The sequence below is a fragment of the Aspergillus ibericus genome, assembly GCF_003184845.1.
Source record: "Aspergillus ibericus CBS 121593 unplaced genomic scaffold BO80scaffold_41, whole genome shotgun sequence".
NCBI classification, from domain to species: Eukaryota; Fungi; Ascomycota; class Eurotiomycetes; order Eurotiales; family Aspergillaceae; genus Aspergillus; species Aspergillus ibericus.
In genome coordinates, this window is record NW_020292139.1 from 163,542 (window position 1) to 190,322 (window position 26,781).

Sequence of the window (26,781 nt, forward strand, 5' to 3'; positions counted from 1 at the left end):
CCTCTTACATCTTGCACGGTCCCCGTCGTCGAGATTCTCCTTGCTGATCCGCCCAGCAGTGCTGTGTGCATCGTCGTTTCTTTTCCTTTTGCCCTCCGTGGTTTCATATATATTCCATCTCCTCCATCCTCCAGCTAGCTGGACTGCCTTGGAATCTTAAGAAGCATCATAATCGATTATTTTTGATCGGATAATCTGTCTCCGGTAGTCATTATGTCGGCCGAACATCCTATTGAGAAGGACATGGCTCCTGAGGTCGAGTCCAACGGCACGGCTCCCATCACCCATGAGATGTCCGCAGAGGACACTGCCAGAGCCGCTGCGCGCTTTGGTTACGGTCCCATGGCTCAAGTCAACACCGCTGAGGCCAACCTCCGTCCCTTCGGAGGTGAGTTCCAGCCCGGTCTGTACAAGTCGGTCGAGCAGCGCAAGTTCGCCAACCCGGCGCCTCTGGGTCTCTGCGCTTTCGCCCTCACCACCTTCCTCCTGAGTTTGATCAACATGGGTACTCGTGGTATCACTGCGAACAACATCGTCGTGAGTTTGGCTTTCGGATACGGTGGTCTCGTTCAGTTGCTTGCTGGCATGTGGTATGTATCCCATTGTCTTCATTATTATGGTGTATTCTAACCCGTCGCAGGGAAATGGCTGTCGGAAACACCTTCGGTGCCACTGCTCTGTCCTCCTACGGCGGTTTCTGGATCTCTTTCGCCATCGTCTTGACCCCCGGTGGGTTCGAGATTGTCGATTCGATCGAGGCGGCTGGTGGTGAGAGCATGTTCAACAACTCGATGGGACTGTACCTCATGGTAAGCTTTCATGGATACTGCAAGTAGTCGCACCGCGCTAACTGTCTTCCGCAGGGCTGGTTCATCTTCACCACCATCTTGTTGCTGTGCACCCTGAGATCCACGGTCGCCTTCTTCCTGCTCTTCTTCTTCCTGGACCTGACCTTCTTGCTGCTTGGCATTGGCTACCTGCGTCCTGACGCTGCCGGCGCCCCCAACCCTTCCATCATCAAGGCGGGTGGATTCTTCGGTCTCCTGGCTGCCTTTGCCGCCTGGTACAATGCCTTGGCTGGTATTGCCGACAGCAGCAACAGCTTCTTCATCATGCCTGTTGCTCACTTCCCCTGGTCTCCCACTGCCCGCAGCCGTGCCAAGACCCCGCGCGAGACTGTCTAAGCGACATGATCGTCGCTTGTATGGGAGGATCCTCTCGAAAAGAGTAATACACCTGCGCTTGTTATGTTTCAGATACCCATTCTTGTAAGGCCATTGCTGCGCGGGGAATGGTCCAGGTTATAGACCATGTGGGGGCTTGTCAAGTTTGGCAGGCCCATAGCAGGTCAACGGTCCAGCAGTGTTTGTTTTTTTGTATTTCTCGTTGGAAGAATAATATCAAGACCTGGTAATGATGGGGCTGTCCGTTGTCGAGCACAATGGATGGGGGCGTTTCGTCACTTTGGATGTTAAGTTTTGTTAATGAAAGGATTGACCTGGAATGAAGAAATGATTTGACGTCAGCTTCTGCAGACACATGACCTACCTGATAATCATCGTAGCACTCCCTGCAGCATCCGACCAGCCTTGATCCAAGACCACGTTCCGTCAGCCATTCTTAAATGCTGCAGTGCAGCAACTGAACAAAGAGAAAGGCGATGAACTATACCCGCAAACAGTCAAGTGTCAAGTGTCACCAGGCCAGTAGCAAGCACGTTGGCAGTCACCCACTGAACAGAACAAAGAAAGACTCCCGTCTTCAGCCCGAGCCTCAACTCAGCCCGAAGTGAGTTTGCACGAGTTGACTCCAAACCACTCTATACTTCAGTTAAGTCAGTCAAACCAGTCAAGTCAACTGAAAGTTAGTTAGTAGTATAGCACAAGTCCTTAGACGCTTATGAAAGATGAGCAATCCCACATCCAGACGGATATGAGCAGACAAAATATCCAACAAGTCAGCCAGCCAGATAGCTAGCCAGTCAGTAACTCAACCCACAAACCCCAGCGCGGAAAGAAAGGGAAGTGAGAAAGAAGAGTATTTATTTATCAGTAGGCTCGATCCTTAGTTTCACCGGGAAAAAAACCGCGCGGCGGAGATTCGGTCTTCGGGCGGGATTCGGACGGACTTTATTCGGGAATTAACGTGACAGGATTGATTGCTCGGTCTCGGTCTCGATCTCGGGGCTTGGTATCGGGCTTGGGTGGACTTGGAGAGCAATTAGGGACCGATTCTCGCCGAAGGATTCTGGTGTGGGCTTTCCGGTTGGTTGGATTTTGTTTCGTTGTTTTCTTTTTCAAGGGGTTGCTTGTTTGGGATGGTGTCTTTCATTGGAGCGGACTTGGTTGGGTTCGACGGAGGTTCTGGGCTGGGCTCGGGGTGAGGGATTTTTTCGCTTGTTTGGGGAGAGGGGAGTTCCGGGTGGTGTGATTGTAGGTGTCTGGTTTGTTGGTTGCTGTGGTATTTGTTTGATCAAGACAGTTGTCTCATCATCTAAAGGATGCCAAGTGCTAGCCATCGTCATATACCGTGTCTCATTAATATATCATACATGCCACATGTAACATGCGAGTCCTATATATGAGTTATATCGGGTCTATATACATTCCTGTGGTGCTCGCAACCGAGGCTCGACCTCATTCCATAAGTCTTGCAACGCGGTCAGGTACTTCCGGTCCACGTAGAAAAAGCCCATCAGCAGGGCCCGAAGTCCCTGCCAGGAGTGGATGCTCCCGTCTTCTCGGAGTACCGAGACGAGCTCGTTCACGAAGAATGTATGCTCCGGGAGCTGCGGCGAACTGCACGCCCCGATGACCAGAATCCAGATCAGCACGTCCTGGCACAGCTGGAAGTATCCGGCACCCATGGTGTTCTCCAGCGCCAAGCGAAGCGCCGTAACGGGTCGGGGAAACACCGGCGCGATTTGAGGGTAGAAGCCCCAGATGACGGTGTTGTGGAACACCAGGCATGCCAGCCGGACGCAGCCTTCGATGGTGGCTTCGACCTTGCTTTCGCCTGTCGCCGTGTACCGGTCGTCGTGGAGAGTGTATTCGACGTAGAGGACCTCCGTGTTGAAGTAATCCTCCGTGTCGTCGTCAAATTCTTGATATTGTGTAGTGCTCTTGATCCATTCGCTGTACCAGGTGAGTTCAGCCAGGTCATATATCGTCTTGGACATGGCATCCCCAAAGATGCCGGGTATCTCTATTAGTTGTATCAAACGGGAAGCTAAAAGTGTAAGGTCTTCATTAGGTGGGATAAGCGTGAATTGCGGACGGGTGTAGCGAATGAATGGGAAGATGGGCTTGGTGCCGGCCATGCACGCCACACGGATGTCAGTCCTAGTCGAGTCAGTACGGGCCCACTGACTCCACAGCATTGGGGTGAGCTGACCATGAAATTTGGAATCGAACGTCGGGTGGTACATCGGCGAATGTCTTTCTCATGCCGACCATCTGGCGCAGGCCGGCCAGATGGATCTTGAGATAGTCGGCGTTTCCGGACGCAATCTAACCAATTAGCCAAGCCCATGCACAGGTTCCGGGATGCTCACCTCAATGGTCAAGAGAATAGACACAGCGGCAATCAGCTGGTCACTGGAAGCCTTGATCGGATCCGACAAACCCTCATTGACCAGTTTGATTGTTTCACCGCGGTGGTGGAACGTGTCCAGGAGTAGCACACTCGAACGCCGCTTGTTGGGGTCCGTTAGTGGAAGCTCGCCGGCTGCCAAGGCGGCATTCGACGCTGCAACGCATATACAAGCGTGCAATGATACCGGGTCCTGTTGAACCAAGGCCGTCCAATGATCCCGCAACTTCGGCCCGTATCGGCGCTGCAACGGATACGCCTGCTGCGTCAGGTCAAAGACTGCAATGGATGTTAGACCCGTGCCTTCTAGAACAGTTGCAAGCCAACCTACAATGCTGAAGATGTCGACACATCCGATCTGACATCACCGTATGCGTTGAAATGAACGGATCAACGGCCCCTCCCAAATAATTCCATGGTGCTGCAGACTGCACAGGCGCGAGCGCATTATTCGCTGATGCTTCAACGCTGTAGTCGTCCACAGTCCCCGAGACAGCCGGATAATTGATCTCATCCTTGACCACCAGCGCACGCTGCGGCGCTTCTTTCTGTTGCTGTTCGGGCGAGGAGGAAGCGGAAGAGGAAGAGGAATCAGAGACAATCCGCGTGCCGAAGGAGGATGATTCGGTGACGCTTGGCTTTTGAATTGATCCAGCGGAAGCGGCCGAAGAAGCTGCATCTGTCGTGGACGAACTGGAGGCCGTTGTTTCCACCGGCTGAAAAGCAAGGTGCTTCCAGGTTTTGCTTTTGTAGCGCTTGGTATTCTCTAGCCTCTTCTTGCGGTTATGCTCGGACATGACATGAGAACGGATGCGCTTCAGAGTCTCCTCCCTTGTACCTTCGGACACGGACTGCGGATCGGTATGGACCCAAAACAGGGTGGACTTCCCCGCAGATGCATTGTTGGTCTTCCGCGGTTTGCGGGGTTTTGTGACACCATTCCTGTTTACATCCTGCCGGGTAGTCTCGGTGGCCAAGGGTTGCGCGTTGGTATGGACGGGGGGCGGTATCGATGGGGGCGGCGGCGGCGGGACAGGCCCGTACGCAAAGGATTGACTGGAGGTCGAAATCGGATAATTGTAAGGACGATGGGGATGATATGTAGTATTATTAATAGTAACCGGATGGACGGTAGTAGTGGTGGGAGCAGGCCAAGCAGCTGGTTTGGTCAGCACCGGCAAGACATGCTCATGGTCGGTGGCCAGAGAGCGCGCCGTTGGCTGATAGTGGTGGGAATTTTTAGCGTCCATCGCACGCGCGAGTCTAATTGTATTATTCACAGATCCAGCTGGTGATCTTCATCGATGTTCATCGTTCTAGAAGGGGCGAATATGGAACAATGACCGTCAGGGCTGAGGTGGGAATTGACTGAGAGGGAGAGAGGATTCCGGGGGAAGACCGGGGAACGAGGGAAAAGCTGAATGGTCAGCGCACTGCCCTTATCAGGAAAAGCCCATCTCTCGGAGGGGCCTGAGAGGGGAAAATAAAGGACCGGAAGGAAGGGAAGCAATCCAGATAATAAGAAACTAGAAACGAGAGGGATTGGGGGGGGGGGATGCAACTGTGACGGGGGGAGGAGGCGGCGGCCGTTGATTGATTGATTGAATGAGTGGGAGGGAACGCCGCCGGAGAGAGAGAGGGGCTGTAAAGTCGGGGAGGGGACGGGCAAGGCAGTCCCTTTGGGTAAGACCAATGGAGTCCTAGGAAAAAGGAAAAGAAAAAAAGGTCGAGGAGGTTTAATTTCTGTGCCTTGTTTTCCCTTTTTTCCCCGTTTCTTTCCCCTTATTTTTTTCTCCGTTCTAAATTTCTGTTGTCTGGACGCGTAGCCAATGATCGGTTTGTTTGGTGACCAACGATACCGGACCAGCTGCAGGCACAGATACGCAAACCAACCACCGCCAACGATTCAACCTCCAATCCCATGAGTCAAGATCTTGCCTGTCCACCGCTAGTGTTGTGAAAGACGGCGACCACAATCCTCCTCTTTCATCATAACGACCAACAGAACAATGGAACCAGGAGACACGAGGTCCAGATCTCGGATGTTGCAGCAGCCGGTGTCCGGGTGGAGCAACAACTTAAAAATCTCGATACGAATGTGATATCCGGAGTATGAGTAATACCTCGCATTACGAGGGCCAGCCGCAATTCTTTCACATGCTTGTATAGTGATTTGGAACCGCTTGAGATTCAGCAACACGGAGAAGCGCGATGCAATCCTCTGACCGATACTACCGTGCCTCTCCAGACCCTTCAAATGCCTCCCGGCACAACCTCCCAGTCCGCCCCGTACTTCAGTTCTCTGGCACATACAGAAAACCGCGTTAGTCGGAAGTTAAAATCCAGCCCCAAGACCGCCAGGAGACATCCGAAAACCATAACAGGCTCCACACTTCCGATCGGACCTGATCGGACAAATATTCCCTCCTGGGCCGTCTGGAGGTCTCCTTGCGCGGCCGAATATGATGTGTCCCTCAACATACACGACCAGGCATCGTCTCTTTGTGGATTCAGACCACGAGAGGTATATTAGTATGCCTTTATAAGCGATCCCACGAATAACATTGCCAACTATTCCTGATAAGTAGTACGTCATATTAAGACATCCAGGCTAACACTTTTTCCGGTCATCCCAACAAGCAGACGCACCGTCCGTCGGGGAGGAACTAAAATCGAGCCAAGACGGTTTGATCCACCGCCATTACTGCGATTGACCGCAACGGTTGGGCACGTCAATCTATGATGTCCGTCCCCTGTGCGACATAAGAGAGTTTGTTAATTGATTGTCTGGGATTTGTTATTCATTGTCTCCGGCTGAGTTTATTTGGTTCCCTACATCTTTCTTGGTGTTTCACCGTGACTTGGCTCACAGCTCTCCAGCCAGTGTCTCTACTAAGTACAAAGGTATCCTGGTATACAGGCTCTCGGGCTAAAACCACGCACACACCTGCACCTTGCCTGCTACCTTTCTTGCAGAGATCGCCATCTGCAGGGATAGTTGCTCTGCTCCCGTGACGGGAGTTATGCACACGAGTCAGTCGATATGCACATACCAGGTTGCACAGAGTTACATCGGGGGGAGCCTAAACTTGACCGCAACATGGACGGTGGTTACGTACAAATCGGTCATCCTGCATGCCTCGACGGAGTAGGCTCACGGCTGTTACCCTCACTATTTGCTAGTATACTCCATCGCCACGACCAGACCGTCTAGGAGTCCAGATCCGGTCTCAAGTCCGCACACTAGGACACGACCAGGATTGAATTCTCATTTCTTAGACGGATGTACCGGTCAGCCTATCCAAAACTCTAGTACTCGGCTACAAAGTGCCTCGATATTCCGAGGTCACTACATTCGATAAGTAATCCGCGACTGAAATTTACGAGAACTCGGAATTATGCACGCGACCAAACTGGAGGGCCCTGAGTCTGACGGCTGTCATATCCGTTGTGGGCTACCAGGACCAATCGCTTGATAGGTTAGGTTGAATGGCACGGATATACAGAGTACCTAGCCCGTAGGTGCGTACCGAGGAAACAAGCGCAGTAGATAATAAGTAACCGCTATTGCTAACACTAACCAGCGCCCGGTGCCCGGTGGCTAGATACCATCCACTCAACGGAGTATCCTACGCCGCTACGGCAAACATGCATCTCGATACTCCGTACATAGATAAATAGTCCACCGGCAAGCAGATACACATCCAGAAGTGGATACGAAAGCCCAGTGGACCCAGATACCTCACTAGCCCAACCACCATCACCACCTCTCCAGTTCAACCACAGGACAGAGACCAAACCCTCGTATCCATATACGACATACGTATACGCAACCAAACCCCCCAGAAGAAACAATAAACTCTCTAAATATAACCACCTAATACCCATAAACTCTATCTATCCACAACCAACACTGAAACAAATCCAAACCCATCATCGCCAAACCTCCCCATCACTTAATCTATCTCAAACCATTTAATAATCCCCATCGGCACGAACCGATCAGTCTCCATCCACCATCCACGCCCTAACGCCTAGCTCAACCAAACAGATCGCAAATCCGGTGTTGGGAACGATGGATAGTGGCTTTGAACGGAGCCCCGAGGTTCGATACTTGGCCCGGCATACCGGGATGAAAAGTTCCGTGCGTATGGATGGGTCGGAGATGGGGGTCGAATAGATTACTATTTTTTGACTACTCAATATTGAGGGGGCTAGATACCACTTGCTTTTACTGTCTAGTGGGGAGGTACGGAGTAGGTATGCACCGAGTATCTCGGACGTGATTCCCAGTTTTGATTTGTGATTGTGAGTTGAGAAGCCGAAAGTTGGTTGGTCGTGGGTTCAGGGTTGTTTGTTGGATTTGGGCGCGAGTCGCGAGGGATGGGGATGTGGGTTTTCCGATCCCTTGCCGATGACGGCGGTCATGCGGTCTGGCCGGTCCATCTTTATGGCTACACAGTATCTACTATCTACTGGAGACGTTTTACCGGCTCGGAGTGCTGTCAATCTGCTACAATTCTTGCTAGATGCTTGCCCGTCCCCCGGTCACTAAACATTGCCTGCTATCGCTACATGGTCAACGGTCGGACCCGCGCTGCGAGCCCGCCGTTATGCATTCAATAACACAATAAACCAAATGCAAGTCGATGATAAAAATGAATATTAAGGAGAAAATAGGTAGGTCTAACAGAATACCCCGTGCGGCTGCAGCTTGCAGCGTTGGGAAGTCAAAGCCTCCGCAACGTTATGATAGTCCCGGTCGCGGGAATATCGGCACCGTGTCCAGTTGCTCCAAGCCTCCCATCGTACCTTGCTGGCCACTGGCATGCCACCCTTGGCCTGTCTGCTGGTTCACAAAGGCACTCTGGCGGAACGGATTTGTGCTCCCTGTAGGATTCGGTCGGAGCGGTGCTGCTGCAGGAGGTTGCAACCCCTGCGACGGCTGCGGGGGAACAGAGGAGGCTCGAGCAAAAGGATTGGTTCCTGTTCGCTGTGCTTGGAGCGGCGCCGGCTGTTGCGGCGCTGGCGGCTGCACCTGCGTCTGCGGGAAGGCTGGGGGAACACCGGCATCGAACTGTGGGTTGGCCGTTGATAGGCGTCGTGCGAATGGATTCGTGTTTTGGCGGTTGATGGGGGCGGCAGGCGGGGCCGAACCGGTCGGCGTGCTCATTAGCATCGACTGTCTGAAGGGGTTGGTGGACTGAGGTTGCAACTGCTGCTGGGCCATTGGCATCGGTTGCTGTTGTTGTGGGAATGCGCTAACATCATGTTGTGGGATGGGAGCCAGGTTGGTTTGGAACCCATACGTCTGGGGCTGCGCCGAATAACCGCCAAATCCGGCCCCCGTGTGGTTAGGCTGAAGGGGTTGGGGGGCTTGTTGTTGCTGTCCAAACTGTTGGTTGTTGGGCGGCGCAAGCTGCGTCCCAAAAGCCGCTTGCTGATCGAACCCGATCGCTTGGGGCTGCTGGAAACCCGTTTGTTGCGCGTAAAAAGCTGGCTGCTGCGGGGGAAAGCCTGTTTGCTGGAACTGCATCGCCTGTGGTTGTTGCTGCAGTTGTGCCTGTTGGAACGGGTTGGACTGGGCCATTGGCTGCTGGTTCTGTTCAATCGAATCAAAGAAGTCGATAAGATCTGGTGCGGCGGACTTTTGTGGATTTGGCTGCGTCTGAGGTCGAGCGAGCGTAGGATTCGAGTTGCCGACAACCCGTTCCCCTGTCGCATTCTTGGGCACAGGTGTAGGAGCTCCGCCACTCTTTCCTTGCTTTCGTGCCAGATACTCTCGCCGGCGGAGGTTGAAGTCCGGATCGTTGAGGTCGTCCTCCAGGAGCCGCGTCAGATCTGTAGAAGCATGCTTGAGCTTGGGGATTTCCAAGCGCGTTGCAGACTGGAAATGCCTAGCAACTCCCAGAAACTTAACAACTTCTTCCGTTTGAGCGGTGAATGTCTTGTATATTTCCAAGGCGCGTTCGCTGTCGGGTCGTGACATTTCGAAGTAATGCTCTGTCCGCAATTTGATAAGTACATGCCGCAGCTTGTATAGGCAGGACCCCTACCTAAAACGTTTATTGTTCCTTCGTTCATGACTGAATAGAGGGTCAAAAGATCCAAGGTCAGTAGGCGAAACGCGGTTAAGGATATTTCGTTCTCGACGTCGTCAGTGAGAAGCTAGTGTAGGTCAGCCACGGCTGCCGTGAAGTAAAAGAAGAGAATGACGCACGTCACACTTGAGTAGCGCGTGAATCTGGTGTTGGACAATTTCTGTCTCCCTCAACAGACCCTTCTCCACCGTCAATCTTCTCATCCGACCTTGCCCGCTCCGTACATAGTCGGTCTTTGTGTCCTCAAACGCTCTTGCGCGAGCGATGAGATAGTCAGAATATCTCCGAATATTGTGGCCCTGTGACTGCACTATACATCCAGCCGTCAGCGGTCACTCTCAATGCGTCTAGGGAGCGTCTCCCACCTTCTGAAAATCCGCTGATCGCAAGTCTCCTTGGGTTCTCCGCCATGTACTGTAAGGTGGCATCCAACTGCCCCTCCCTTATCATCAGGTGGACAACAATTAGCGCTTTGAAAACAATCGTCCATGTTGAGTCGCGAAGTCGAAGCTGCAGGGTTCGAAAGATCTCTGCCACACCTGCCTCGCCTGTATGGGTCGCAACAAGAATGTGTTCGATATATTTGGATTTGGGGGCGGCGAGCTAGTATGAGATCCGCACCGTCAGCATCTGCGCAAGCCCCTGAAAAGCCGAGTAGCTTTGTACCAACCTTGATCTTGGTGGCTCCCTTCACCGACTTCTCAAAGTTGTGAGACATGATCAAGAATGGTCGTCGTCCGCCACAACAATTGGTCGGGAACAGAATCAGGGGAGTGGCCGCGGACGGGATTCAAAATGGAGGGGTTGAAACGATACCCGGATCGATTGAGGATGAGAGAGGAGAATAACTATAGTCGTGTTCTGATTGCTCTGACCATGCCAATGCCAAGAATAATCATGATGCGTCAAGTTGCCATGTCGCGAACTTGATTGATTCTTACGCAGGCTGTCAATAGTGGAGTGGGACGGGTCGAAGTGCCGACTTCTAGGGAGGGGAGCCGGAACGTTCGGTATTGACAGGGACGATCTGCCAGCGATTTCCCTGGAGAGAGGGGGCAAAGGTCAAGGATTGAATCGGGCACCCGAACAGGAGGGGAGACCGATGAATAATGAGTTGAGGAGAGAGCTTCAGGCCGTCGGGATGTTGGACTTCCAAGCGGCGTTCGCAGTGGAGCGCCTTGTGTTGCACCCTAGGCTAGGAACCGCCTAGTGCGGTTTGGGTCGGCACGATGATGTTATCCGATGAACTACATTGTTTAGTCCTCCCCAGGAGAACCATACCTGCAATGTGCATCCCACGGTTGACAGTGGATGAAGGAAAGTCTGGTTTATTTTTCATCTGGATATTGCAAATCCTGGTCCAGCATCCTGATTATTCTCAAGGTAGCTCAATCACACATCATGATAATCTTAGTCGTTATATATTTGAGTTGTGTTTACTCCCCTTCCTCATAGTAACCAACTTACACATTGGACAAGATACTACAGAGCAACACACCATGCTGGAAGTATCACTTAACTCATGGGTTCATACATCTCCAGCAATATTACCGTGGCCCACATATGGGTATTAAACAAGGTATAGATTTCTTTCATCCATTTCCCTCTATCTCATGCTCACTGAAGGTATCAATGCTGTGGATCCTCATCTAGCTACCTCTGAAAAGCCCCATATTTCTTTCAATGAAGTTGAGAACACATGTCTTGCTCAAATGGGGCACTTGCTACTACCTACTGACCCCACTATCTCGACTTCCTGACTTTACTTCCTGATTCCACTGAAGCCTCACCTGGTCCAAAGATTCCTTGTCGAACTTCTCATTTGATACCATCTTCCTACTTATTCATCATATGATATCTAAATAGCCCCATGGAGTCCACCGTTGGCCTAAACTACAGAATCCCAGTCCCGAAGAACAGGTGGAACCGGGAACAGAGGATTTTCCTCTGTTGCCTCCACGAATTTTTCAAGAAAGACCAAGTGGCATTCAAAGATATATTTAACCATGCTTTTAGGTCCGATGTAAGGGAGTGTGGTCTAGTCAAGGGAATCTCCTGGAGCGCGCTGAGTTCTCAATGGGCGGAAATGGTGAGATATTCATACACGGAGTGGAAGGAGGTTCATCAAGCTTCATTCGACGGATCTAGGCGTTGGCGCCCTGTACTCTCACAAATAAGGAACACTGCAAGGTATCTTGGGATACACATAGTTCCAAAGTATACCGATGAGAATGATACGCCTAGCTCTCGGCAGACTCCATCGGCTATTGTTCAGGATGTGCAGGCAAGGTTTGAAGGAGTCATGGACCAACAACACCAGGAGCCATCAGAGCGTTCTAGCTCTACCCAAGACCAAGACATCAGCCTATGCAATGGTGGTGGTAAAGTATGCTTCTGGTGCGCGCAGGAAGAGACTGCCAATGTACGACTCACTCGAGACCTGGAATCAAATCATAAACTAACGAGTGCCCTAGGAAGGAAATGCACTGCATACTTCCTTAAGAACGAAGTCGAATGATGAGATGCCCCGATTTCTATACCGGTGGTCAAATATCGATAGCCAAGGTGTCAATTCAAAGAAATTGTTTCTTGCTGGTCTGTTTGCAGATGGCCGCGAACAATTCTCCCCCAAGGATATTTCAAAGGAGCAATTTTCAGAATACTTTCTAAGACATGCTCACATCGAGAAAACGCCATCTCCCTTTATATCAACCTTTATCTCGATGTTATCTCCGGTACATAGAGCACTTCGGAACAAGGAGGGCGCTATCATCTCGATCATTGATACTACAAAGCTTGATACCGCGTTGTACTCCGCGAAAGATATCTTCCGAAAGCATAACCTGCGCATCCGAGGCTATGATGGCAGGGGTGAGTACTTGGTATGGGGAAGGATTCCATCCGCTGCTATATTATGCGCCGTGAAGATCAGTACGGTACAAGAACTCGCACATGAGTTTACTGAGATTGGAAAATTTCTTCAGCTTAAAAAGATAGCAGCACACAAGTTTAACAGGAGAAAGCTGCATGGTGATTTAGCTAGAGGAGCTGGAAATCTTGACCGCGCCTCGGGTTTTGCGATAGGAAAGTTTCTCTTATCAATTGGGCTTCCCTTTGAGTATAGGAAAGATGTCAGTGAAGGCTTGTTTCGCTCCTGGAGATTAAAGAGAACAGGGACATGGGAGTCTTTTCATGAGGGGGTGGATGCTGGCTATGGCCGATCTCCTAGACCATCCCCTGCCAGTGTTCATGATGCCGAAGGTCCAGAGCCAGTCGATTATGACATTTCTGACGATGATTCAGTCACTGAATGTGGCTCAATATCTGATGACACATCTGATAGTGAATCCGAGGATATTGCTGCCAACACCCCTGGTGATCACGTTTCAGAACGAACCCCCTATTCGACTCCTCCCTGGTCCCTCCAACCAAGCATTAAACCGGATCGTGAGCGGATATCCGGAGAGCCGGAATACGATATGTTATCCGAGTCTGATTATGAACAACCAGCCGAGCCAATGGTCGACTGGCCTGAAGAGGACGCACAAGAGCTATTTCCCCGCAATACACTCGCCGCCGGCCCGGTCATCGAGATATTCGAACCGAACACTGGTAGATGGGTGCACGGGCAATCGGAGTCGGCAAAGAAATTGGACACAGCATACGAGGAGCAACCTATGCAACCGTCCTCCTCTCATATTACCAGGGAACTTCGTGCCATGTCTGTGATTGACAGCGACATGATGTTCGACATTGAGACTCGGCACTCCACTATGAGCATGTCTCGTGAGCTGTCGGAAGAACTCATGCCGCAGCATCAATTTGCGAGAGACCGAGAACGCCGAAGACTCTGGCTGCTCTAGGAGTAGACTTGCCTTTGTGCTCCCGAGGTGTCACAATTTAATTTGCTCCTGCAGCGACATGTTGTTATGACTTGAGCGATAAGACTATTCCGTGAGATAAGAAGCGGAGATTTGCAGGTGTGGGGAGAAGCTTATCCATGGGAGGTAGATAATGTAATAACGGCACATGTGTACACTGACTGTTTGACGGGCAAGTGGCATATGTACATAATATGGTTCAGTCTAGCCGAATCGAAGTTCACCTACTGACAATCCCAAAGGTTGTCGCTTAGTCGAGCATTCTGTCGACAGTAACTGATAGGAAAGAATACGACCAGACTAAGATCCAAGGCGCGGACAGTGACTTGATTTGCAAGGCCAACTTCGAAAACTAGCATGTTCCCCATGTTTTTCCCCCCCCGAGACCTTGTACAGTGAAGTCTATGTGGGAGAATCAAAATAATTTTTTCATTGGATATTCCTTCCACAAGGGTACCTGGGACATGAAATCGTGAAACAATCCCAACCCGTAAACTATTCCGTTTATATCCAGTCACGCCGCTGCCCTAGGTTTATCTTCCTCGCGAAAACACACCCTTCTTCATCGACACGCTTAGAACTTGGAGAAAGCCTTGACGGCCTTGCCGGTACGGGGAAGGACGCGGAGGACGTTGAAGCGGACCTGAAGCGGCTTGTTAGCATATCCGAGATATACCTATGCAATGCGTGCGGGGAAGTTATTCGGTAGCGCCTGGTGCTATCCATATCCTCCGCAAGTTGGAAGGTAGAGATTTGCCACCCAGCGGTACCGAGAACATCCCCAGGACGGTTCACATACAGTCTTGCTCAGAGGGCGGCACTGGCCGACGGTGACCCAGTCACCTTCCTCAACACGGAAAGCGGGAGAGACGTGGGCGGCAAGGTTCTTGTGTCTCTTCTCGTAACGGTTGTACTTGGGGACGTAGTGGAGGTATTCACGGCGGATGACGATGGTACGGTGCATCTTGGTGGAGACGACACGGCCGGTCAGGATACGGCCACGGATGGAAACCAGACCGGTGAAGGGGCACTTCTTGTCTGTTCGATATCAGTGATCTGTATTCCACCTCACTATGGACATCTCGACTGATCCTCCGGAGCCTGAAGAGATGAGAATATCCGAAATCCGCAATATGTCGAAATGAGTCTTCCAATCCGGACCCCCCCAAAAATCCCTTCTCTTGTCGCACTCCATCCCGATCATTTGCACCAAGTAGTTGCATCATATCGTAGACTCATGCTGGCGCCCCTAGTGCAACCACGCGGCGGATTCTCATCTCCAAAAGCCCTGAAAGATTCCCAGCCGGTCCCGCATGATCGGAAGTCGATAACCCCGCAAAAATTTCAACATAGGTCGTGCATACCGATGAAGCTGCCCTCAATGGCGGCCTTGGGGGTACGGAAACCCAGACCGACATCCTTGTACCATCTGCGGCCGGTGCCAACCTTCTTGCTCTTCGCCTGAGACTTGGGGTTGACGAAGATGTGAGGCTGCTTCTGGAACGCACGTTCCGACTGGACGGTCAACTCGGTCGCCATTGTTGCGAGAATTCAGTCCGACGAGGAAGCGAAGTCGAGCTGGGTGATAAATTCGTCGCGAAGGGTGGGTGTCGGGGGCCTGCGGTGGTCGACGTCGATGTTGGAGAAGATTTATTCGACGATGGCGGATATTCGTCCTGTGAGTGTGCGATGGGGGCGCTAGCCCGCTTTGGGACTCGGCTAGGGCTATCCGTTTTGGTTTGTTTACATCGCCCCGATCACATGAGCGGCGGCCGGGTGACGCGCCGAGCGGCGGGTCGAGGCCATCAACGAACTTGCCTTCTTGACCCATCATATTTTGATTGTTGTTGGTGCTGTTGTTGTTGTTGCTTGAACTTTGGGATCCTGGAGGACTTCTGCTCTTCACACACTCCACATCCTTCACGTCTATGTCCCCCCTATCTTAATAACCCATGGCGTCCCGCAGTGACTCCGCGGGGTCTTCCCGCCCGCGATCTCGTCGCTCCATCGCCCATGTCCCCCGATCGCAGTTAACCTCTGCCCTTGAAAAGGAGAATGCGACCACAAGCATCAGCTCATCGCAGCCCATAGGGGATCGCCCGAAGCTTGCGGGGAAAGACAAGAAGTCTCGCAGCAAGAGTCTGGGACCTGGTGGTCTAGATGCGCTCCAGGATTCAAATGGCAATCGACGCAAGGTAGCTCCCCACTCTGCCTTACGATATCCTTATCCGTCCTGCATACTAAGAAGTAACCCGTCGCGTTGAAGTCTACTGCTGCGTTCCCCCTCAAGTCGATCCTGAAACCCACAGTCCCCGTCTCTCCTGTGCGCAACATCCCCACGTTTGAGGAAACACGCAGACGGACGCCCGCTCGCGGACCACCCCACAATGACGGCACCGGTGAAGGTCGGGACCAGGGCAAAGAGGGCCTGCTAATCGACTTCGACACCCCGGCGCAACCTTCCGGCTCTAGTGGCGACGACCGCGCCAATCCTTTCGACAGCTTCAATGCCGAGTCAATTCGTGATGAGATGGCCGCCGTAAGAGAGCGTGAAGAGAAGGAACAACGGGAGCGAGAGCGAAAAATGATTCTCCAACAAAGAGAGGCGCGCCGGAAATCGATGGGTTTGTGGCTCCGGCCTTTTCGATTCTAGCATTATGCTGACCTACCGCGACAGCAAATCGCCGTGTATCATTTGCCCCCGAAGCAACATTGCATACATGGAATGTGGTGGAGATCCCCGACGACTCGACCTCTTCATCTACCTCCAACTCAACAAGACGTGCATCTTCCCTGGCGAACCAGGTGCCCCAGCATCAAGCTAGGCCGGCCGATCCTCCTTCCTCCCCCGACTTGGACGCAGAGTCGGACATCGGCTTCTCACCCGTTCAGTATCCGGATTTGGAGCAGCTTCAGAATCGCTCGATGTCTTCTCAGGAAATGTCTTCAAGTCCTTTCAGTGGGAGCTCGGCGGATGGCAGCGAAGATATTGGATTACAAGGCTCGCAGGAAGATCTTGACGATGACGATGACGACAACTCATCAACTTCTGGTTTCGACGGAGAGAGTACTGCAATGAGTATGGATGACATGTCCGTCCATTCTGCAGTAACCGCCCGATCAGATGGGTCTGAGACTAGCTCGAGTGCTCGGCTGAATGAAGCGCTACGGCAAGCAGCTCGGGAAGCAGGCACACGCGGCATTGAAGACGATGACGATGGTGATATGTCGATGGAGATTGCCGACCAGGAGATCACTGGTGCTTTTCAACCGTGGATCAAGAAGGGAGAACGCCAGAGTTTCGACTGGGAAGACATCAGTGCCCGACATGATCAAGAGAACGTTCAGCCCGGCCAACCAATTGCAGACGCGGCAAGCGACAACGAGGATGAGGACCTCAGCATGGAAGTTACCAATGCGATCGGACGCATTCTGCCCGGTCAACGAAGTCGTCGTCAGAGCGCAATCCGTCGCAAGTCTACTAGCGAGGAGACCATCTACGACGAACAAACAATGGAACTGACCAATGTTGTCGGAGGTATTGCGCAACCTATTTCTCCCGCAAAATCTATGGGAGCCGACAGCAACGCCGATGAAGACGAAGAGATGACAATGGAGTTCACGTCAGTCGTCGGTGGCGTTTTGAACAAGCCATTTACGGCCAACGATGCCGACGAGAAGGACCATGAGCAAGCAGAATCCTTTACCCCGATCACTAAGCCACGGGGGTTCTCTGAGTGGGAGAACGAGGAAGATAACATGGACGGTGGCATGGACATGGAGATTACTGGAGCTATTGGTGGTATACTTCCTCCGGCCGAAGAGCACACCGAACCTATGGATGAGGACCAAACAGTGGGTATGGAAGTCACGACTGCCGTGGGTAAGATCTTGTCGCCTCAGACAAAGCCCCAAACAGAGCTCCAGCCAGAATTCCAAGATATGGAGGAAGCCGAAGAAGCCATGGAAGCTGAACCCGATGCCGCTCGCTTGAATAGCTCGCCCTTGCAGGAGCCCGCTCGGCACTCACCTGCCAAATCACCGGCTTCTTTTCATGTCGCAGCTGTGGCTTCAGAAAGTGGGAGCCCCAGCCTGGCAAGTGTGAGATCCAGAAGGACAAGGCACAGCTTAAGCCATGCCGCCTCCAGCACACCAACCTCGCATACACCGGAACCTTCTCCGAACAAGGACCCCGTATCTCCTCCAAAGCAGTCAGCGCCGCAGGCCAGCGGTCTTTCACCTTCTGCAGCGACCCCGTCAAAAAGCACGGATCTCAAAAGTGCATCGCCCGAGAACCTCTCGCAGCCGGAGCCTCAAGAGTCCACGAGCAAAAGGAGATCCCCAAGGCGTAAAAGCCTTTTCGGAAACTCTGCAACTGGAGAATCTGCTCCGCTTTTTGTCCTGCAACCCCACGGGAAGAGGCGGTCCTCTGGTCTCGGGATCGATAGGGAAGGGCTTGGTTCACCCAAGGTGGCTGCTATGCTTGATAAACGTCGGTCAATCGGTGAAGAGGCGCCGCAATTCGTCCCGCAGGAGCAACCGAAACAGGGTGTGCGCTTCGAAGATCCTGTGAAGCTCCAGGAGGAGGTCGAGAGAGAACGAGAAGAGGAGGAGAACCGGGAGGATGGGCATATTCCGCCTCCCAATCTTGATCCCACGGCTAATCTGAAAGACATGATTTCAAGCCTTACGCCGAAAAAGAATAAGTTGCGCGGGAGAAAGAGCTTGCATGTTGGTGCCGCTCGCGGCGTCCTCGGTAAACGGCCCGTTGAGCTGGATATAGACGATGAAGACGTGGATAACACGCCTAAGCGCCTGAGGGGACGTGGGGATGTGAGTCCAGTGAAGAACATCAGGCTTCCTGCGCCACCGTCCAAGGATGAAACCGTTGGCCGTACAGCTCGCTCCCCTCTCAAACTCTTCAGTGGATCTCCATTGAAAATGAGCACTACTCCTATCCAGGAACCAAAAGTCAGCTCATTGGCAATTAGTCCGGCGAAAGCAAGGTTGGAGTCCTCAAAGTCACCCTCAGGCGTCGAATCAACGGAAGAACGGGAGGCTGTTGTTGAGGATTCTGGCCCAGAATTCGAACCCATACAGTTGCAGGACTTTCTAAACATGACCAACATTCACTTCATGGAGCTCACGACAACAAAGAGGCGACATACTACTGCGCCTGACAGTGCTACCAAACGAGCAATGAGGCTTTCGACCGAAAGTGAGGCTAAATCAAGCGCTTCTGACTTTGAAGCCTGTGTGACAGCTGGTTTCTGCACTGTGCCCATGCTCGAGCTATATCAGCATGTAAGCTTTTCCCTTTATGCCTATCTCTTATCGTTATTTTGCTGACGAAGTTTCAGTCTTGCCGGGAACTCAAATCTTATATCTCTGAAGGGAGACAGATCATTCGGTCCATTGAAACTGAAACCTTTGCCGACAACCCGCCGCTGTTCCGTGAATACATGACAGCCCCTCCTGATATCCGTTTGCTCATGGACAACCAATTCCGCAATGTTAAGACTCACGCCAGGCTTCTCAGCAAAGCCACGTGGTATGAGTGGCGCATGAAGCTTCTCGAGGGCCTGAAAGATGGACTTGACCGGCATGTGCAGGAAATGAAGGCGGACGGCGAGCTTCTGTCGAAGCATGAGACTCTTCTGGGCGGTGTCGTGCCCGCCCTCGTTGAGAAGCATTCTACCCTCGAGGGAGAAGCCACGACACTACAACAACTGGCAGACGATATGGAAAACTGTGACCAGGATGAGCTACGCAGTGCAAGGGAGAAGCTCGCCGGCGTAGAAGCAGAGATTGAAGAGAAGAAGAGGCGGCTCCTGGAGATGCAAGAAGAACTCAAAGGCAAAACAGACACGATCGAATCTGGTACAGAGCTTAAAGCAGAATACACAGCCCAGATCCAGGAAGCGGAAAGAGTCAAGGAAGAATGCCGTGGCTGGAGCGCCAAGGAGATCAGCGAGTTGAAAGACTCCGTCCGCAACATTGAGCGCCAGACTGGCTGGAGTATCATCTCAGCGAAGTCAGAGGAATCTCCCGCAGGCCCAACAGTGACCATGTCCTATCGCAACCAGCTCCAACTCACCTTCCATCCGGCCTCGTTCCAGAGCGATATTCAGACAACTTCTCCGGAGCTGAAATATGCCCCGACGAGCGGCACCAAGCGCGCTGCCCCGACCCCTCCACTCTCGCCAATCTCCCTCCTCGTCCTGAAATCCCTCCAAAACCACATCACAACCACCCAATCCTCCACCATCACCCCCAAACAGCTCCTCCGCTTCATCTCCCAAGCCTGGGACCTCACCCTCAAACTGGAAGAAGAGGCCCGCATGCTCGAATTCTGCGGCGTGACCAAGCTCAAACTCCTCGAAGTCGAAGACACCCCCTCCCTCCGGGCCCGATGCACCCTTCTCAGTCCCATCACCAAGCCCTCCACCGCAAGCCAAACCAAGCGCCGCATCGACGTCGACTTCGCCGTCAAGACCCGCATCCTGAACAATCCAGACGAACAGACCGGGAAAATCGGCATCCTGGACATCCAGACCGATGTACTCGCGAGCAAAGTCTATGGCTTCGGATCGGGTAACAAGGCCGGTATCTCTGAGACCGAGATGCGAAGCATCCTATCTACTGGCCTTGGAGAGAAGACGTCCGATCTTCAGCTGGGTGGTGGTGTTTGGAGTACGGCGGTTCGGAAACTTACCGGGGCGGTCTTTTAGTTGGTGGGTGGTCTTACCATACGGTTCACCACGTGATGCGACATGGGACTATTTCCCCAAATTCGTTCTGTAGTTATTTTAATTATCTATATGGGTGTGGTTGTGACTTGGCCGGGGCTGGACGGTGTTTCGGTTGGTTGGTTGGCTGGTCAGTGATGGGTTTCCGGAATGGGACGGGGTTTTATTTCGCAGGTCTATTTTACCTTCTGCGTTCGGTGTTTACAAACGGTATTTGTACAAATGGAATATCCTACGGTTCTCTCTTATTACAATAATCCAACCATCCCAAGTAATACACAGCACGAAATAGGTAGATTAGATATGTGTGAGGTCGTCAGTCATGCGGTATGTACAATTTCTTGCCCATAATTGCACATCAATCTGGCCGAATAACTCTTAATAAGGGTATTGTTTCAAGGCGCAAAGTTATACGGATTCGAATACGCCCCCCCGTTCATCCACATCCCATGATTTCCCTGCATGGTTTGTCCGGCGCCAGGCGCTTGAGTTATCCGGCTTCGAGGTTGATTTGGGTTCGGATTTGGATTCTGGGTCTGCGTTTGGGGCATAGGCCCGCCATATGTGAACTCCATCGGCGCGGAAGCCATCGGTGCTGGTTGGGTTGGAGGTGGGAAATGGGGCTGAGGTGGGAATTCGGTACCGGTTGCGCCGCCCAGCTGCTCTGGGAAGATGTAGCTTAGGTCTGGTCCAAAGAGGCTGCCTAGGGCCTGGGGCGTGATTTCCCAGTCTGCTGTTAGGGGGATTTGCCAGAGTTCGGGCTGGGAGAAATTGAAGCCATCGCTGTTGACTGTGATCGGGAAGAAGGTGCCTTGGGGGTTGTAGGGGGTTGTGGAGGTGATTGTGGGGTTGTAGGGTTGGGAGGTACCGGGGGCTGCTGGTGTGGGTTGAGACAGTGGCTGTGTGGGGATGGTGGTGGTGGTGGTGGTAGGGATGGGGAGTGTGGGTTCGGGTGTTGGGCTGGGACTGAGGTTGTCGGGGACGACGTAGCCGGAGGAGTTGACGGGGGGAAGACCTTCGAGGTTGGGGATGTCGATGTTCATGGAGTGGACTGAGGATGATGGCGGAGGGTTTGAATGAGACTTGGGAGGGGTGGTTGCGTGCGAGGGGTCGGGGGATGTGGAACGCGGGGGTTTGCCATCCGCCGTGGAGGTGCTGTTTGTGCGGGATGCGCTGTGGTGTTTTGCTTCCGGCTTCACGGCCCTTTGGGTTCGCTCGAGGACAGCCCGGGCTACGCGCTCGAAATTGGCGCACATTTTCGTCATGAATCGTGCGTAGTGACAAGGCCCGTCGCCTGGAATGAGTGTTGCGAAGAATGTCGCCGCCATATTAAGGGATTGTAGGTCGTCTTTGGCTTTTTCGTTGTGCGGTTCTCGTAAAATGCTCACGAAGATGTTCATCACTGCCAGGAAGATGTAGTAAAGTAGGGACCTGGGTGGTGTTAATGATGCCAACTGGGTCGAGACAAGGATCTTTTGGGTACACACCATATCCAGGCAATATCCCCCCATGGAAGGTTGTTCACCAGTCTCACTGTGTCTCGTGCGGCCTGGACACAAACCGCAGAAGAAGCTGACGCTTCTCGCAAGATTAGATCGTGATCCATCGGAGGAGCATCTCCTCTTGCGACGTAGTGCGCCGAAGCAAACTGAAGCATCAGAGGCAGACGATGGATCATGATCATGGTATTATAATAGACGAACTGGAGACCTGCGGACGCGAATCCGATTAGGAAGTCCTGACCGTTACCTCTCTGCTTGATTTGGAATTCGAGCGCATTGGCATGTTTCCATTCCTCAAGCTCCGCGTGTAATTCCCGGATGTTGTCGTATATCTCCTCCGGGGACTTATTTTCTAGAGCTTTGGCTGAATACAGCTTACTAAACACTCGACTCTTGATCACGGTGAGCTGGCAGAGCTGGCGGAAAAACGAGCCGTCGCGAGCTTTCACAAAGGCATCCCCATCGTTCTCTGCAGGAAAGTCGACGTCAAAGTCTTCGTAGTGTTGGGCCGGGGCGCTTCCTGATCGAACACATGAACTGTAAGGATCCCCAGGTTAGACTTTGCCTAGATAATGTCCAAAGGACGGGGGGCGGCTCCTGAAGTTTCGTTGCTTACCTTTGATCGAGAATATATGCGATCCAAAATACCCTCCTTCGCTGCTCTTGCTCCACTGGAGTGAGGTAAGGTCTTGGGATGTCGCGGTGTAGGCCCATCCGCTGGCAAATCCGCATGGCTGCCGTGATTATCGGCAACGCCGATTGAGTGCCCGAATTCCCACGAAGGAAGAAAGCCATGCCAAGAAGGGCTTGCACGCTAAGGAGGTCAGTCCGTCGCAGGGAGAGCTCTGCGAAGACAGACATTGCGTTCTTATAATAGAGCCACGCCCGTTCCCTATCCTTTTCGGACTTCTGGCAGTTGGAAAACCGGTACTCGTAAGCTAAAGAGAGGATGATATTGATGCTGGCCCACCGGGCAGCGTCATCGCAAGTTTGCTGGGTATACTGCCACTCCACGAGTTGCATGAACGTGGGCTCGTGGTAAAGCGGAAAAAGACGGTTTACCGTACGAAAATAATCCCGCAGTAGAGTAAAGACTTCAGCTCGCGGGGGCAGCGGCTTGAACACCTGTGAGGCAAACAGATCATGGAATACCTCCGGTCGCCAGGCATCCCAGGCATTGTCTCGACTGGAATCGGAAAACACGATGCTCAGAGGCTTCGCCTCGCCCGACTTGGTCTGGATCCACTCCAGCGCCTCCCGTGATAATATTGATAGAAAGGAGGACCGACCTGATCCAAGGTTAGCACGCGGGAGAAGTAATAGGCATGGGACTTGGAACGACCAGCGTACCATAGTACCTCGAGTCCTCTCGGCTATCCAGCTTGAACACGGGAGCATGGGTGTGAGAGCAGACTTGCGATGTAGAGCACCCGCCTTGAGGAACGCTAGACGAATTGCTCGGACCAACGGACTGACGGGCGTTTGCTGCATCAGATCTACTGCCCGCATCTCTCCCCGTTGACGCACGGTACTGTAGGTGATCAGAGTCCTTCGAGCCATCCGAGGCCAGTACCGCCGAGCTACGCCTACTGGAGACCTCGCGGGGACTATAATAGGGAGAGATCGATTCATCCTCGGAGTCACTTCCATCGCCGACCCCTCTATCTTCATCTTCATCGCTGGGCTCATCATCCAGACTCATCAGGTCATCGCTTAGAAGACCGGCAGCTTTGAGGATAGACTCTGTCCTTCGGATCCGATTTTCCAGAGTTCTTACATAGTGCGTCCTGGGTGTGATTTTAGCAACGTCCTCATGTTGGAAACAGTTGACACGTCTCATGGTAGATGGTTACCTTTTCAGATCTTCTCTTTTCTCTTTCCTCGTGGTGAATTTGCAGGTTGTGTTACGACGCAGACATTGTATGCATGTTGTATTGGAGCCTTCGACCTCGCATCTTATCTTTTTCTTATAACATGCTTCACATGCCTGCCACAGTAAGCTTTACTGATGTGCCTCCAAATACTGGGGAGGATGCCTTTACCAGTGGGTTGCGCCTGCGGATCCCTAGATCATGACCGTTGGAGGCTGCGCTCTTTTGTGGGATGGAAGGATTGTCTTGCACGCTCCAAGAGGGTATGAACCCGGCAGCTAGTTTTGAATTCTGCATGGCTTTGTATAAACCAAGCAGTTGGGTACTGTGACCATGAGTAAGGTAGGCCCATAGGGGGGGCTTAGTGGACCGGATGGAGACGGTGAGCAACCAGTCGTGTTATCGGTGATAAAAGGCACTAGAAGGCCCTGCCCAAGATGGATCGGGAAAACAAGGCTGGGGAGGCAAAAATGGACAGAAAACTAGGAGTCCAAGGCGCTCCAACAGCACCAGCAATATACAGCAAGTCTGAGGTTGGGAGCTGATGGCACGCGAATGACAGCGCTACACGCGATGGATCGAGTATGGGAGAGCCGGTCCCGCTTAGCGCTGGAGGGTCGAGCTGAGTGGCGTGCAGCTTATTTCCTCCGGAAGACAAAGGAAAGGGGGAACTCCCATGAAAAGCCCGACAAGACTCGCAAGATCGTTAGTAAATGTGAGCGACGAAGTGTCTGATGCCGTGCTCGAAATTCGCTCCCTTCTGCTGATATCCAGCACACACACGCAGATGACCAACGTTGGGCAAGAGTTTTCTTTTTTCCTTTGAGGGCCAACCGAGGGTCATCGCCAAGCTTATTAATGAGTCTCGAGCCTTTTGAGGCGCTCGGCGGTCGGCACTCGGTCGCTTCCGTATCCGTCGGGCACATAGGCGCCGGTGGCTCCATGGCTCGCTCAATCGTGTCTCCAGTTGGTTCCAGAAGCACTGAGGATTCTACCGACTCTTTGCGTTGTAGATATGCCCTTCTCCATCGCCCAACTCGATCGGTCGATTCCATTCCAGTAGTACCGTGGGATCCGGTCGTTGTAGATTTAAGCTTTTTGACCTGGGTCCATTCTCTAATCGCCAAATGCCATGATGGCTCTAAGATCGCCGTAGACATCCTCATCAGCTAGACTGATCGTACTTGTTTACTTGCAGACCTCACAGTTGCATGCCTCCCATCGGTTCTGGTACTCACATATATTGAGTATTGTCAGTTCCTTTCTTCCTTCTCTCTGATCGGCCGAGTATCATCTCGTTGGCCTGCTTGATGCCACTGAACACTTCAAGCTTGCCTCTACCAATACGCACTGCTCTGCAGGTCTGACAGGACTCAGCAAATCGTTGACCAACGGCTGCACTATAGGCAACGCAAGGTTCCTTCGTTACGGCATATAGCCTCAAAGGGCCCCATAGGTACTCGTTATTTGTGCCATCACATCGCTGAAGGTGCGAACGTCTCTATTGAATGCTTCGGAGGAACCCTTCACTTGGCCGCGTTCGCCATGTCGGCTCGATAGGTGCTGCTAGGTACAGACTTGATCTAGTGTTTTAAGGTCACAATTAGTCGATGCACACAAAGGGGAATCGAAGCAAGTGAGATTGGACTGGTAGCCTTACAATCTCAGGTGCAGAGTTCAGGTTGGACCGCGGCCAGTGTCGGATCAGATAAAGCCCGCCTCACGCTTTCATTGGGACTTTTTGTGAAGGAAAGCTTGATCTCCCCGCATTTTGTGGAAACCGCAGAGCGTTTTCCGACGAGCTGGAGTCGTCTAGTGTACCAGTAGGACGCCCGGGTCCTTTCGACGCGTCATCCTAGACGTGGAATGGCCGATGGCTGCATGCTTATCGGTTCAAGAAGTGACCCGGAACTTAGTGCAAGAGCCAATGCCGTGGTAGCAGATGATCAGCGTCCTCTTGTTTATTTAACCTCAAAGATGGTGTCTCTGCTGTCAATGCAATGCTCACCACATGAACTGTATCCTTGGCTACCAGGATATGCGATTCATGGCGTTAGCCGGAGCACCCCTGTCCCGGCAGGGAGCTCAGATATCAAAAGCAGATATACGAGAAAAACAAAGATGGAGAGGGGCGGCCGAAGGGGAGAAGGATTGTAACCCTCGTGCCGCTAAAGGGTCCACGTGTTGAGCAGCCGGGAATTCATTTCTTACCTGCCATCTGAGTATTCGGCAACATTCATCACTAAAGCCGGCCAGTATCCATGGACCTTGTCTCTTTCAAATTACTATTGCAGTACACTTACGGGCGATTACAGTTCCGTCAGTCTCGTCCATCCATGGCCTAGCTAAGTGAAAGTGGCTCTCTCCTGCATAGGGCCTATTGGGGTTAGCACATTACGCCTTCGCCAGGACTAGCTTTGCGTGGCATCAGACGCCAACGATGGCCCTAAGAGGCCTAGAAAGACCCAACGAACTCAGGATTCTGGATCATGCGGCCTAGAGCAGGATCTCATGTTGCTACGCCTCCTCTCTATAGACATTAGAGGGCGATAGGTGGGTAAGACTTGTTCCGAAAGGGAAAGAAGATCCGACTTTGATGCGCTTCATCAGCCTTGCCACTGGTCGAGTACAACCTTAGCTGGTACATGCTACGGAGTGCATAGGAGAAGCACTCTGTATGCACTACGAGCACTGATTACCAAGCAGAATGGGCACTCCGAGGCACGAAATCATGGTGGAGAACGAATGACAACGGCGCAAAAGATGTGGGTAGCTAGTCGGGTCAGACGCGGAAAAACCTACTTAGTTGTCGATGCGCTTGGAATCCTTTACGTACATCGCCCATGGTTGAGCTGTTGAGGTTCACTGTGGCGTCGGAAGAGGGTCCCCGGGAGAGGGCCATTCTCCATAGCGTAGAGACTGCTCCGTAGACCGTGTCCTATGGTTTTGAGAGGCTTATTGCGGCGCTGACACCAGGACGCAGTGGGTACTGAGGGAGGTATCGGAGGACTCCGTAGTTCAGGGACCATCGTTCTAGCCAGTTAACTCTCTGGCCTTGCGGCGCTCTGAGGAGAAACCATCGCAAT

The 26,781-nt window shown here is 52.5% G+C and overlaps 7 protein-coding genes across 7 annotated transcripts; 3 read left to right on the forward strand and 4 right to left on the reverse strand.

Moving 5' to 3' along the window:
* Nucleotides 1-213: 213 nt before the first annotated feature.
* Nucleotides 214-1,184, forward strand: BO80DRAFT_363008 (acetate uptake transporter family protein; the record flags this gene model as incomplete). Its single annotated transcript, XM_025716080.1, has 3 exons — nt 214-590; nt 641-809; nt 864-1,184. 3 exons carry the CDS (start codon nt 214-216, stop codon nt 1,182-1,184), a joined length of 867 nt encoding a protein of 288 aa, XP_025572155.1.
* Nucleotides 1,185-2,517: 1,333 nt separating this feature from the next.
* Nucleotides 2,518-5,146, reverse strand: BO80DRAFT_427887 (uncharacterized protein). Its single transcript, XM_025720123.1, has 4 exons — nt 3,923-5,146; nt 3,554-3,870; nt 3,394-3,509; nt 2,518-3,341 (listed from the first exon to the last, which is right to left on the reverse strand). Exons 1-4 carry the CDS (start codon nt 4,839-4,841, stop codon nt 2,597-2,599), a joined length of 2,097 nt encoding a protein of 698 aa, XP_025572156.1. The 5' UTR covers nt 4,842-5,146; the 3' UTR covers nt 2,518-2,596.
* Nucleotides 5,147-8,104: 2,958 nt separating this feature from the next.
* BO80DRAFT_427889 (ENTH domain protein) lies at nt 8,105-10,851 on the reverse strand. The gene is made up of 5 exons (XM_025720124.1): nt 10,363-10,851; nt 10,058-10,295; nt 9,812-10,002; nt 9,648-9,759; nt 8,105-9,594 (listed from the first exon to the last, which is right to left on the reverse strand). Exons 1-5 carry the CDS (start codon nt 10,408-10,410, stop codon nt 8,339-8,341), a joined length of 1,845 nt encoding a protein of 614 aa, XP_025572157.1. The 5' UTR covers nt 10,411-10,851; the 3' UTR covers nt 8,105-8,338.
* Nucleotides 10,852-11,562: 711 nt separating this feature from the next.
* BO80DRAFT_496008 (uncharacterized protein) lies at nt 11,563-13,555 on the forward strand (the record flags this gene model as incomplete). Its single annotated transcript, XM_025723992.1, has 5 exons — nt 11,563-11,961; nt 12,013-12,114; nt 12,203-12,574; nt 12,620-12,823; nt 12,860-13,555. 5 exons carry the CDS (start codon nt 11,563-11,565, stop codon nt 13,553-13,555), a joined length of 1,773 nt encoding a protein of 590 aa, XP_025572158.1.
* Nucleotides 13,556-13,885: 330 nt separating this feature from the next.
* Nucleotides 13,886-15,155, reverse strand: BO80DRAFT_427891 (40S ribosomal protein uS17). Its single transcript, XM_025720126.1, has 3 exons — nt 14,938-15,155; nt 14,373-14,611; nt 13,886-14,216 (listed from the first exon to the last, which is right to left on the reverse strand). The coding sequence occupies exons 1-3, from the start codon at nt 15,110-15,112 to the stop codon at nt 14,148-14,150; spliced, it is 483 nt and encodes a 160-aa protein (XP_025572159.1). The 5' UTR covers nt 15,113-15,155; the 3' UTR covers nt 13,886-14,147.
* A 253-nt stretch (nt 15,156-15,408) lies between these two features.
* Nucleotides 15,409-20,586, forward strand: BO80DRAFT_388832 (kinetochore-microtubule binding complex subunit SPC105). The gene is made up of 4 exons (XM_025717095.1): nt 15,409-15,768; nt 15,840-16,197; nt 16,251-18,877; nt 18,934-20,586. Exons 1-4 carry the CDS (start codon nt 15,526-15,528, stop codon nt 20,302-20,304), a joined length of 4,599 nt encoding a protein of 1,532 aa, XP_025572160.1. The 5' UTR covers nt 15,409-15,525; the 3' UTR covers nt 20,305-20,586.
* A 20-nt stretch (nt 20,587-20,606) lies between these two features.
* On the reverse strand, nt 20,607-24,162 carry BO80DRAFT_182229 (transcription factor domain-containing protein). The gene is made up of 6 exons (XM_025714030.1): nt 23,867-24,162; nt 23,678-23,811; nt 23,175-23,611; nt 22,441-23,113; nt 21,810-22,361; nt 20,607-21,753 (listed from the first exon to the last, which is right to left on the reverse strand). Exons 1-6 carry the CDS (start codon nt 23,990-23,992, stop codon nt 20,718-20,720), a joined length of 2,958 nt encoding a protein of 985 aa, XP_025572161.1. The 5' UTR covers nt 23,993-24,162; the 3' UTR covers nt 20,607-20,717.
* Between the last annotated feature and the right edge of the window lie 2,619 nt (nt 24,163-26,781).

Bases quoted from the DNA above. Each gene is read 5' to 3' on its own strand.
- BO80DRAFT_427889 (XM_025720124.1), bottom strand. From the start codon at position 10,410: ATGTCTCACAACTTTGAGAAGTCGGTGAAGGGAGCCACCAAGATCAAG. The intron at 9,760-9,811 runs GTGCGTCATTCT...GACCTACACTAG, and splicing joins ACGCGCTACTCAAGTGTGAC to CTTCTCACTGACGACGTCGA. The intron at 9,595-9,647 runs GTAGGGGTCCTG...AATTGCGGACAG, and splicing joins AGGAACAATAAACGTTTTAG to AGCATTACTTCGAAATGTCA.
- BO80DRAFT_388832 (XM_025717095.1), top strand. From the start codon at position 15,526: ATGGCGTCCCGCAGTGACTCCGCGGGGTCTTCCCGCCCGCGATCTCGT. The intron at 15,769-15,839 runs GTAGCTCCCCAC...GTCGCGTTGAAG, and splicing joins CAAATGGCAATCGACGCAAG to TCTACTGCTGCGTTCCCCCT. The intron at 16,198-16,250 runs GTTTGTGGCTCC...CTACCGCGACAG, and splicing joins GGCGCGCCGGAAATCGATGG to CAAATCGCCGTGTATCATTT.
- BO80DRAFT_182229 (XM_025714030.1), bottom strand. From the start codon at position 23,992: ATGCAGAATTCAAAACTAGCTGCCGGGTTCATACCCTCTTGGAGCGTG. The intron at 23,612-23,677 runs GTAACCATCTAC...AATCACACCCAG, and splicing joins AAAAGAGAAGATCTGAAAAG to GACGCACTATGTAAGAACTC. The intron at 23,114-23,174 runs GTACGCTGGTCG...ACCTTGGATCAG, and splicing joins AGAGGACTCGAGGTACTATG to GTCGGTCCTCCTTTCTATCA.
- BO80DRAFT_427887 (XM_025720123.1), bottom strand. From the start codon at position 4,841: ATGGACGCTAAAAATTCCCACCACTATCAGCCAACGGCGCGCTCTCTG. The intron at 3,510-3,553 runs GTGAGCATCCCG...CTAATTGGTTAG, and splicing joins CTATTCTCTTGACCATTGAG to ATTGCGTCCGGAAACGCCGA. The intron at 3,342-3,393 runs GTCAGCTCACCC...TGACTCGACTAG, and splicing joins GTTCGATTCCAAATTTCATG to GACTGACATCCGTGTGGCGT.
- BO80DRAFT_427891 (XM_025720126.1), bottom strand. From the start codon at position 15,112: ATGGCGACCGAGTTGACCGTCCAGTCGGAACGTGCGTTCCAGAAGCAG. The intron at 14,612-14,937 runs GTATGCACGACC...GATATCGAACAG, and splicing joins CATTGAGGGCAGCTTCATCG to ACAAGAAGTGCCCCTTCACC. The intron at 14,217-14,372 runs GTATGTGAACCG...AAGCCGCTTCAG, and splicing joins GCCGCCCTCTGAGCAAGACT to GTCCGCTTCAACGTCCTCCG.